The 12093-nt window shown below is 40.4% G+C and overlaps 1 protein-coding gene across 1 annotated transcript; it reads left to right on the top strand.

The window, feature by feature from the left end:
* Positions 1-467: 467 nt before the first annotated feature.
* Positions 468-9563, top strand: cnot6b (CCR4-NOT transcription complex, subunit 6b). The gene is made up of 12 exons (XM_053631800.1): positions 468-767; positions 2354-2475; positions 3043-3229; positions 4042-4127; positions 4240-4344; positions 4544-4612; positions 4758-4915; positions 5173-5327; positions 6530-6684; positions 6776-7009; positions 7227-7429; positions 8071-9563. Exons 2-12 carry the CDS (start codon positions 2364-2366, stop codon positions 8281-8283), a joined length of 1677 nt encoding a protein of 558 aa, XP_053487775.1. The 5' UTR covers positions 468-767; positions 2354-2363; the 3' UTR covers positions 8284-9563.
* Positions 9564-12093: the final 2530 nt, after the last annotated feature.

The following is a 12093-nucleotide window of genomic DNA, read 5'->3' as shown; positions in this document are numbered from 1 at the left end:
TGGCATCCCGGCCATCCATCCATCCATCCATCCATCTTCCATACCTATCCCAGGGGCACAAGGCGAGGCACCCAAACCATTGCACGGCACAATCGCACACACTACGAACAATTCAGAAATGCCAATCAGCCTACAGTGCGTGTCGTTGGACTTTCGGAGGAAACCGGAATCCCTCGAGGAAACCCATGAAGCACAGGGAGAGCATGCAAGGACACAGGATTCGAACCCCCAACGCCGGAGGTAAACGTGCTAACCACTAATCCACCTACACCTATAGGTTCCCGGGATATGCTCTGAATCCCCAGCGACCCTGCCCTGTATAAATGAACGTGAAGATGAAGGTGAACTTGTTCATCAGTAAATATAACTATGTGAATAGTTATGTAAGGAGGTCCAAAAAGTTTACGAACCCCTGTTAAGTCAGGTTTGACCTTCCAGTGTGTGTGTGTGCATGAACAGAAAGGATTGATGTGCTTAGAAATAATCAGTGCACACAGTTATGAATGTGCAGCAGCTCTAGAGGGATGAGGAGGAGGAGGATGATGATGATGATGATGATGATGAAGATGCACCTGGGTGAATTGTGCTCAATTAAAGCGAGCTTCCTTTCCTCCAGTGCCATGCAGGCAGAAATAACAGCACCCACACGCCATCATGCTGCTCTGCTTACTGTATCCTTAATCCAGCAGAGGAAAAACCGAGTACACACCGAGCCCAAACCCGGACACAGAGCTCACTCACTGCAGGGGCTTGGTATGCTTTTACAGGTAATCTCCAAACACGGTATACATTTAGCATTTAATAACACCGTTTAGATATGATCTGCTTACTCTTTAGCTACTCAACTAGCTAGCTCTTTGTGTCCATAACCATGGAAAGACATTAAAGTAAAGATAATTTCCACATACACGCACAAATCACGCACATTAGAACAATAACAATATTCTAGCAGTTTAATCCACTGGAGTTTGTTTATGCTTTTGCAGCTGGCTCCAGAAATCGATAGCTATGTTAGCAGCAAGCTAATCTACGCGTCGGTGTCATTAAACCGCAGCTAACTAGCAAGACCTTACTTTTATATAAATTAATATATATAAATGTGTGCTTCATAAATTAAGACCGGGCATTTTGTCCTTTATTTTACATAATATGAAGCAACATAAAGCTGAAATGTCTTTCCGAGTCTCTTCGAATTTCCACGAAAGTGTTTATTTTCTTTTATGTTAGCATTAGCATTAACTCCAAGATGCTAGCAGCTTCATCAGACGCAGCGCTAGCATGTTAAAGATTAGCTAAATTACGTAACGTTAATTTAGGTGAAATTAAATCGCATATAAATGCTTTATTTATTTATTTTTTTTAGTTTACAGTTCGCGTTCTTGTTTGTTTAAGGTGTTTTGTGTGTGTGTGTGTGTGTGTGTGTGTGTGTAAGTTATGAACAGTGAATTAAAGAAGGTTAGCTAAATAAATAAATAAAAAAACTAGCTTCATGAAGTAAACAGCTGTTTCTGTTATCACTCCGTGTTGTGACTATTTCTTGTATGTATTGGTTTAAAAACATGGCTTTTTAAACAAATATTTTCACTTCTAATGAGATATGTATCTATATAATATGATTTTCAGGACGTGCTGGAGTAGTTAAGCTCATAAAATTATAGTTATCCAGGAATAAGAACAGAATTCCCTGCAAACTCTTGTGATTTTCTGGTATTTGTCTCACAAACCAACAAAAACAAAGACCTTAATAAATATGAAGAGTTTTAAACGTTTTATTTTTGTTAGAATTTTTTTTTATCTTTCCCCAGAGTTTTAGTGATGGAACAAGCTCGGGTATTTATTGTCCACGCAGTGATGCTGAAGTTCAGTCATGTACAAAAAAAATGTATAAGAAGTCTGAAACTTCTATCAGTAAATTGTGTAACAAAAGCATCACCTGAAAGCAAGGTAAGTTGAGTAAGGAATAAAACACTCGGGCTGTGCTGTTATCGGACGTTAATCAAGGACGAGTCGGTGTGATGTCCGACACCGAGCGACGGCGTTACTGTAACCACCTCGAAGTTGATTATTTTCCAATAACGGCATGTCATGGAATGTTTTAACCCTGTTATACCACAGCAATTACTGTTTGCGGTTACTGTTCGAGAACAATCAACAGCTTGTGACCAGTCATATTTGAGAATTCAACAGCGCTGAGGTGTGAGAGAGTTTAGAAATCCTACACAGAGCTTTCAGAGATCTGAGCTACGCCTGAGTTTGGACATGAACTCTGGTTCCACGTTATTTCCACTTGATGAGTATACGAAACAGCTCTGCGCTCTGTAGTGTACATAAACGTTTTTGTTTTGTTCCGCAGTGGTCCAGGGATGCCCAAGGAGAAATATGAGCCGCCAGATCCCCGGCGGATGTACACGATAATGACCAGCGAAGAGGCAGCAAGTGGGAAAAAATCTCACTGGGCTGAGCTTGAGATAAGTGGTGAGTGCTAATCTATTTTATAGTTTGCACCGGACATGTTAATAAGGGCTCGGCGATACGACAATATCATGATATCGATAAGAACATTTTTTTCATCATCATCGTTACGCACTGTAATTAGTGACTGACTGGAAGTGATTATCCTTATCCTGTTCATACCGATGTTTTCTTATAACGTGATGTAATCACCCCTAATGTTATGAAAGAGTTTATATGTTAGGATTATTTTCCAAATGATCAAATTAGTCCAGATTTACACTAAGCATCCACGGCTACATGTTCACTGGGCAGTGTTTGATCTGTTTGCCGTGTTTTTTAAGCAGTTGTACGTATTACACGACACCACACGCCTCACCAGTACGTATTACATACTAACACACTGTTCCTTATGTTAAAAGTGGTAGTAGCTGATGTAGCCGTGACGAATTAGAAACTAGTTGTATAGGCAGTAAATCAGGTACGTTTTAGATCAAAACAGGCTGCATTAAGGCAGCGGTTTTAACGTGATTAGTCGGCGTGAGAGGTAAGTTTTGATCCTCTTCTGCTTTTGCTTTTTTCGTGTCTCAGGTAAAGTGCGGAGTCTAAGCTCGGCCCTGTGGTCGCTCACTCACCTCACTGCTTTGCACCTCAGTGACAACTCGCTGTCACGTATCCCCCCCGACATTGCCAAGCTACACAACCTAGTGCACCTGGACCTGTCGTCCAATAAGATCAGGAGCCTGCCAGCTGAGCTCGGCAACATGGTGTCTCTCAGGTGAGCGGGGTGGCCTAGACGGTCTTCTTATACCTGACTGTCTGAGTGCTGATGTTATTATTATCTTTTGTACATATTATTCGCATCATGCGAGAATCAAATATTTATTGGTTATGAGTAAACAATACAATACGTTTCCCCCCCCGAAGTGAGGAAAAAGTGTTTCACAGTAAGGTGTAAGACTCTTGGAGGAGGGCTGTTTTAGGAAAATAATCAACAGTAGGGTGGTGTGAGTCACCAGAGTCACTCTCGCCGCCCGTCGTTGATTGTTTAACAGCAATAACGATATGACTTAAAGTTTATTATTCTTTAATAAAGACCAAGAAATCGTGCTTTTTATCAGTTTATAGTTGCATTTAATGTCGTGGAATTACACCCCCCAAGCCCCCCGAAGGTAATGATTAAAAAGAAATAGAAAGCGCATCTTACTATGAAAAGCGCAAAAAAGAAATTCCTCAGCAGCAGAAAACCTAGTTTCAGCTTTACCTCCCACTGTTACAAAGCGCTGAATCTGAAGACTCCTTCCATGAGTTAAATAAGTCTCCTTACAGAGCACCTGACAGGAAATGATAATGTATTAGAACAAGTCCATTAATATATACAAGTCCCTGTGATTTGGAGCTTGAAATACTGTCAGAGCTGCTGTTATAGAAGATTAAACGACACCTTCCGAATCAATCTAACACATCCAGTATTGTATCATAATAAATGAATAAATACCACCACAAGGAGTCAAAACATTTGGTTAGGCTGCGAGTTCTCTTAAGTGGCCCGTTTGTCTTAAAGTGCTCATTTCCCTGTGTCCTCCACAGGGAACTGCTTTTAAATAACAACCAGTTGCGGGTTCTACCTTTCGAATTGGGGAAATTGTTTCAGTTACAAACACTGGGGTTAAAAGGTGAGCGTGGTTATTCTCCATCCTGAAGCCTCCACTATGATACAGATGATGATGATGATGATGATGTTGATGTTGAGCAACACATTTCTGCTTCCTGTCCCTCCTTCCACAGGAAATCCACTCGCACAGGACCTTATGAGCCTCTACCAGGAACCAGATGGCACCCGCCGACTGCTGAACTACCTTTTGGACAATCTTGCCGGTGCTATTAAACGTAGTAGGTTTTCTCAGAATGGCTGTTGAGACGTTTCAAAGTTAGAAACGAAGCGAAGTGTGTTTGCATCTATGTATGTGTGTATATATATATATATATATATATATATATATATATATATATATATATATATATATATATATATATATACACGTGTGCGTGTGTGTGTTTTTTTTATTTATTATTTATTTATTTATTTTAGTATCAACTGAGCAACCGCCGTCCCGGTCGTGGATTGTACTGCAGGAGCCGGAGAGAGTCAGGCCTGCAGGTACTCATTTCTTATCCGATTTGTTTACACTGCTTGTGGATTTGCATGTTCAGTGCCAGTTGTTTAAGCATTAACTGAACAGGTGGTTGGCGGACGGTAAAAGAAAAGGCCTATTGTTTACGCCGCTCCGTGTCTTTGCACACAGCCGTGTTCTCAGTAATGTGCTATAACGTACTGTGCGATAAGTACGCCACGCGCCAGCTGTACGGCTACTGCCCTCCATGGGCTCTCAACTGGGAGTACAGGAAGAAGGCCATCATGCAGGAAATCCTCAGCTGCAATGCTGACATCATCAGCCTACAGGTACCATCTGATTAAAAAATAATAATATAATATGGGTGGTATGACTTGAGTTACTGTAGTTAACGATCAGTGTTTTTATAACAGCAAACTTCAACAGTTTTATTCCTGATGTTATATAGCTGTCTCAATGTTGTAAAGCACTATAAAATCCTAGTACTTGGACATCCAGCGTATAGTGTAAGGTGCATAATTTTAATATTCAGGTTTATTATATTGTGTGATGCTGTCCCTCAAATCCATTGCTTTCTGCTGTTCAGGAAGTGGAGACAGAACAGTATTATAACCACTTCCTGGTGGAGCTGAAAGCGCAGGGATATGATGGATTCTTCAGTCCAAAGTCCCGAGCCAGAACCATGTCCGAGTCAGACAGGAAACACGTGGACGGATGTGCAATATTCTACAAGACCGAAAAGTACGTACAACCGATTTTTCACATTTCCAGCATGATCATGTTCATATGAGTTCAGTGTCCTGCCTGATTCAACTCGCCAGGTGATTACGAAGACATGGACTAATGCGTGTTGTCCATGAAGCATAGCATTCTGGTGGTGGAAATCACAAACCACATTTTTCCAAAGTTATTATGTTTATTATTGAGTTCTTATCGTTATTAGCAGGTCTGACTGGTCACTTGATCCAAAAGGGTTTAATCCAAACCTTAATAACTCATTAATAAACATCGTCATTTAGGGGAAAAAGCCCAATAAATAGCCAGAATAATATTGTCTCTACTGATGGAGTCTGTGGAATCAGAAAAGTTTGAGAACCCTATTTTAATGTATAAAAATTAGGGGCGAAAAGGAAAATCATATGGGTGCTGAATCGAGTCGCATGGGTGCTGAATCGAATCGTTTTGAGTGCTGAAAAGAATCACATGGATGCTGAATCTAATTGTATGGGTGGGGAGTCAAATAGGTGCTGAATCGAGTCGCATGGGCACTGAATGGAGTCACATGGGTGCTGAATCGAATTGTATGGGTGGTGAGTCAAATAGGTGCTGAATTGAATCGCATGGTTACGGAATTGATTCGTATGCATGCTAAATCGAATTGCATGGGTGCTGAATCGAATTGCATGGGTGCTGAATCTAATTGTATGAGTGGTGAGTTAAATAGATGCTGAATCGAGTCGCATTGGTGCTGAATCGAGTCGCATGTGTGCTGAATCTAATTGTATGGGTGGTGAGTCAAATAGGTGCTGAATTGAATCGTATGGTTACGGAATTGATTTGTATGCATGTGAAATCGAATCGCATGGGTGCTGAATCGAATCGCATGGGTGCTGAATTGAATCGCATGGGTGCTGAATCGAATCGCATGTATGCTGAATTGAATTGTATGGGTGCTGAATTGAATTGTATGGATGCAGAATTGAATCATATTTTTACTGTATAATATTTAACTGTATTAAATACTACGTATTGAGATGTTTATGATACTGTCTGATAGAGGGAGATTCACACCCTTAATGAAAAAGGAAAGTCTCCTCCAGTGGGACTCTTAAACTACCGAATGATTCCCACTATGTCAGACTATGTTTTACATTATGACCTTGTATTGAAGGTCATACATGTTTTGGAGGTTTAATTACATGTTGCTCGTGTGTTTTGTTCAGGTTCAGTGTGGTGCAGAAGCACACGGTGGAGTTTAATCAGCTGGCCATGGCTAACTCAGAGGGCTCGGAGGCCATGTTGAATCGTGTAATGACCAAGGACAACATCGGGGTGGCGGTGCTGCTGGAGCTACGCAGGGAAATGATGGAGATGACACGTGAGTCTCTGCGAAATAAATCATTCGAGTTCGTTCGGTTATAATTCTGTTTAACTTTCTTTGCTATCTTTTTTTCACGTGAAAACTGTAGCGGGCAAGTCTCTCCATGTCCTGGAGAAACAGCTCCTCCTGGTGGCCAATGCCCACATGCACTGGGACCCGGAGTACTCCGACGTGAAGCTGGTCCAGACCATGATGTTCCTTTCTGAGGTGAAGAACATCGTGGACAAAGCCTCACGCAGCCTCAAGCTCTCGTCCATATCTGGAGAAACCAACGCTATCCCTCTGGTGCTGTGTGCTGATCTCAACTCGCTGCCTGACTCGGGTTTGTCCTGTTTTTGAATTAAATGCCTCAGAAATGCTCGTGTATATTACATCCTTGTGTAGTGCTGCTATCTTTTCTTCTCTGTTAACCATATTAGAATGAGTTTCTTCTGTGCTAGTTTGCTATTTAATAGTTCTGTGAGGAAATATATTTACTTTTCCACTTACCCTGACACTGGAGACTCCTTCCTTACTGGAGAAATGATTGTATTTTCCAGGTGTGGTGGAATTCCTGAGCACAGGCGGGGTGGACTGTACGCACAAAGACTTTAAAGAGCTGCGCTACAGCGACAGTCTGACCAACTTCAACTGCAATGGCAAGAACAGCTCGTCCAACGGCAGGATCACGCACGGCTTCAAGCTCAAGAGTGCCTACGTGAATGGGCTCATGCCTTACACCAACTACACCCTCGACTTCAAGGTCAGCGTCATCGGATCTTGCACGTTGACGCTTAGCTTTTTATTATTATTAAGAGATTGATAAGGAGGGAGGGTCATACTTTATTATGACACAGAAGCGCCATGTGGTTCAGCAGGACTGCCTTCATATTCAAGTCCGTTAATACGTGAGCTCGTGCAGATGTTTATATTTTGTGCATGTGCTCAGTGCAGTCAGCCTGTTCATGTGCTAACTTTTCATAAACCACAGACTAGTGAACTGTTTACATGAACAGCTCTGTCTAAAAAGCACCTTATATATATATATATATATATATATATATATATATATATATATATATATGTATATGTGTGTGTGTGTGTATATATATAAAATATACATATACAAGCATGTTCTGTAACGCACATGAGCGTGACGTGTAAACAGATTTTCCGTCTCTTTCAACCAGTGAGAAATTTAATCCGGCTCTAATTTAATTCTAATCTAAAAGATGATCATTTTAATTGAGATTGCAGTAAGATTATTAACTGATTTATTGGTGGCATTTTAAACATTGGAGTATGAGAGTAATAAAATTACTCCTTAAATTGCTTATTAAACATGCTGCTGTTCTAACCCCCCCCTTCCATCTCACCCCCTTTTCCCCCTTCCTCTCTCTGTAGGGTGTGATCGATTACATCTTCTGCTCTGAGCCTCAGCTGAACGTTTTGGGTGTCCTGGGACCTCTGGAGCACGACTGGCTCCTGGAGAACAACGTGAGTGGCTGCCCGCACCCCCACATCCCGTCGGACCACTTCTCCCTGTTTGCACAGCTGGAGCTGCTCCTGCCCCAGCATGCCCCCATCAACGGGGTGCACCTGCCTGCACGCAGGTAGTCACACCCCGCTCCGAGACGTCACCGCGAGGGGTGGGGCGGCGCTGCACACTCCCACCTCTGACACGTTCTTCTGGCAACTTACTGAAAACGACCGAACCTCTGAACTACGCCATTTACTTTGTGCTTCTTTTTTTAAAAAAAAAAAGTTTATTTGATTTTTTAAAACCTTTTATTTCATGACTTTTTTTTTTTTCCTTCCTTGTTTACTCGATGGAACCAAATTTGCTTCTAAACGCTAAAAGAGGCTCGGTTTCTCAGTCTCTCGTTAAGCTTTGTCTTTTCTAGTTGTTTTCTAGTCGTATGCATGGGTTTCTGTTTCGAGCACTACTTTTCCACGTTGCTTCGGTATCGTCGTTCTCATGCGAAAAAAAACAAAACAAAAGGCGTAAGTAGTTTGTAGGCATGCGGTCTCGTGTCAGGATGCAGAATCTGTGTCGTTTAGCTCTCACGTGACGTCAGGTTTGTGATCGGCGCACTTGTCCCATGCACTCGAAAGAAGTCTGGGCTGAAGGAAACGGAGGTCATAATGCCAATGGCAGTCAGATGTTTAATAATCTCAAGCCAGCAATGATTCCTGAATCCTCACCCAAGTGCATTAAACCTCCTCGTTCCTTTCTAAGCCCTAGACGGATTACAAAAAAAACCAACAACTCGAATATCTGACAAGCAATAGCTCACATCCGGTTATGCTTTTTTTGTATATACACGCACATGTGTGTGTGTGTGTGTGTGTGTGTGTGTGTGTGTGTGCTCGGATTTTAGCTTTGGTTCTTATACGCGTCTTTTTAGAGAAGCTTCGGAAAGCGTGCGTGCCGCTTAAATGGGTGCCAGTCTTTTTTAACGGGAGTGGCCCGAGCCGTCACGTGTTCACTCCTAAACGGTGCAATATTCTCAACCGTTTTAAAGCTAAAGCCGTGGCAAATGTTTTTTATACGAGCTTAAATATGAAAAATCCAATCCTCCAGTGCACTTATTCCGAAAGGTTTACTAGCATGGCGATCGATTGGCTCAATGAAATTCTGTTCTTCGACGCAAACAATTCGTTTGAATGCATCGGCTTGATCACTGGTTACCCGGTAACTTTGTTGTTGTTGTTGTTATTATTATTATTATTATTATTATTATTATTATTATTATTATTTTGTTATTGCGATTGAGCTATGCACCTGGAAATGTTTAGCTCCTAGAAAACATTGGATGTGAGGTCACTGTGGACGTGCCCACATGGTGGAGGAGAGAGAGATATAGAGAGGGATAGAGATGTATATAGAGAGAGAGATAGAAAGATTATATATATATATACATATATATATGCATGTATGTGTACATATGTGTGTATATATATATATATATATATATATATATATATATATATATATATATATATATATATATATAACCTCTATGTATCTATCTCTATATCTATCTCTCTATCTATATATATGTGAGTGAGAGAGAAATATATATATATATATGCTCTCCCTCTCTCTCTCTATATGTGTGTGTAGATATATATATCTGCTCTCTCTCTGCCTCTCTCTCTCTCTCTCTCTCTCTCTCTCTCTATATATATATATATATAATGAGAGAGACAGATATATAATATAGAGAGAAAGAGAGATGTGGGTGTGGGAAGAAGACTTCATCGGGTCTGTATTCAACCAGCATCCGTTCACTGTGTTTTGTGGAAAAGTGGAGAACATTCCGTATTTTTTCCCACAAACCGCTCGTAACTTCTCAAGGTGTGTAGCACTGTCTTTTGCGGCCAGTAGTTTTCCGCCCAGTCGTTAATCATCCTTGTGGGCTTTTTTTTTCTTTTTTTTTTTTCTTTCTTTCTTTCTTTCTTTCTTCCTTTCTTCTTTTCTCTCCCAACCAACCCCCCCTCCCCTTTCCCCCCCAAACCTCCCAGTGATTTTATAAGTGTATACACACATTTAATCTTTAATATTTACTTGATTGTATATGAGCCACACACAGAGAACTTTTTTTTTCTTTTTTTTTTTTCCCTCCCCACACAGATTTTTTTTTCTTTTTTGTAATATGGATAAATTATGATATTTTATTTTATTTTTTTCAATTTTTATTTAAAAAAAAAAAGAAAAGAAAAAAAGATTGTATTGTGTAAGTGTGACTGCAATTTTTAAACACAGGAATCAAATTTACCAGCTTGTTTAAAAAAACAAAACAGAAAAAAAAAAACAAAAAAAAACAAAAAAAAAAAAGGTTGAAGAGGTTGTTCCCAGGTGTCACTGCCACACTCTTGCACTCAGTGACATTTATGTTAGGTTTTTTTTTTTTTTTTCCCGGTTTCTTCTTGTTAATTCCTCCACGTACGTCAAATTGCCGCGTGGTAGAGGTCCGCGTTGTGCCTCGGTGTGTCCTTATCTTGCACTACCAGTGAACACCTGTACAACCTCTCATCCTTTCAAACACCTTGGAAGTTGTATGTGATTACTTTCTTTCTTTTTTCTCTTCTTTCCCTTAACACTTTTTTTTTCCCTGAACTACTCTACTACGCAAAGGAATCAGGTCTGTAATATTACAAAAAAAAAAAAAAAGTTATTTTTGTAGCTAAAGCATCTGTGGTAGGGCTCTGAATATCTTTCCTAGTTTTGAAACTCCACTCGTCGGTCGACGTTTTGTTTCCACACACATTCCGTAGGTCTCTCCTTTTTTTCCCCCCGTATAACCCGAGCTGACTTTACAATCCCTTACTGGTTCTGTTGGTGTCTCGCCGTAATAGCTCTAGTCTGGTCATACGCTTTATTATTATTATTATTATTATTATTATTATTATATATATTTTTTTCCTGTGTAGTGCCACGTGGTGCGTTCTTCTTCTTCTATGAAGCCATTTCGCTTTAGATTCCCCTCTTTGACTTCGTTTTGTTGAAGTGGACAGGGATGGGGGGGGCGCTCGTTCTGGGTTCGTTTTTTTTCTTCTCAGCATCTCCTTCGATACGTTCAAAGCTTTAGGACCAAACTCCAGTCTCGTGAATCTTTCTGTGGTTTCATCTGTATCATGTTTTTTCTTACGCTTTTAGAAAGTAGACGAAATGCTGCATCAGTTAGCACTTGACACGAGATGAACTGACGGGAATTATTCAGTCACCTCTCTCTTTAGCTCTTAATTGGTCACGGAATTGTAAACGATTTTTAGCAGTAAGGATAAACCAGTACATTTAACTCAAATTCTGAGCAACGTTTCTGCGCCACATCGTTTTTATGTATTGTAAATGACACGTTTTTTTCCCCCCCTGTTAATGACCTTGACTTGCTGAAGGTATTGTAGATTTCAGTAGCTTTTTGTAAAGTGTGAATAAAATGTGTATTGCCTATTTTCTTTCTACAAAAGACATTGTGTGTGTATGTGTGTGTGTGTGTGTGTGTGTGTGTGTGTGTGTGTGTGTGCGCGCAGTGGTTAAATTTTTTTTTGGATATCTTCTAAGTAGATTGGAGCTGGTTTTAGGGGCCCAAGCACCTTTTTCTCAGCTTGAGTCAGTTGAATCAATTGATTCAGCTCATCAATAAGAGTCGACTCTTTGAGCTCTCAAACAGCTCATGGCCATTTTTAGGACAAATATTTTGACCGTTGGTCTTTGCCTAACTAACTAATGGCGGGGGTTGTTTAATGAAATCCTTACCCACCATTCCACTTTATAAAATCAATTTACATGAGTGTTAAATCAGAAAAACCCCCCAAAACTAGAAGTTGAACACCTATTTCACGCTAATGAGAATTTTGAAATGAAAAGCTATATTGGTTACTTATCAGGCAAGTCAGCTAACGTTAGCTACCAGTCTAGGC

This window comes from Ictalurus furcatus, chromosome 8, assembly GCF_023375685.1.
Source record: "Ictalurus furcatus strain D&B chromosome 8, Billie_1.0, whole genome shotgun sequence".
Classification (NCBI taxonomy): domain Eukaryota; kingdom Metazoa; phylum Chordata; class Actinopteri; order Siluriformes; family Ictaluridae; genus Ictalurus; species Ictalurus furcatus.
The sequence above is the reverse complement of the archived record's forward strand: the minus strand, read 5'-3'. Positions and strand labels throughout refer to the sequence as shown.

Excerpts from the sequence above, each read along its gene's own strand:
- cnot6b (XM_053631800.1), top strand. The coding sequence starts at position 2,364 with ATGCCCAAGGAGAAATATGAGCCGCCAGATCCCCGGCGGATGTACACG. Across the intron at positions 2,476-3,042 it reads GGCTGAGCTTGAGATAAGTG|GTAAAGTGCGGAGTCTAAGC; the intron begins GTGAGTGCTAAT and ends TTCGTGTCTCAG. Across the intron at positions 5,328-6,529 it reads ATATTCTACAAGACCGAAAA|GTTCAGTGTGGTGCAGAAGC; the intron begins GTACGTACAACC and ends TGTTTTGTTCAG.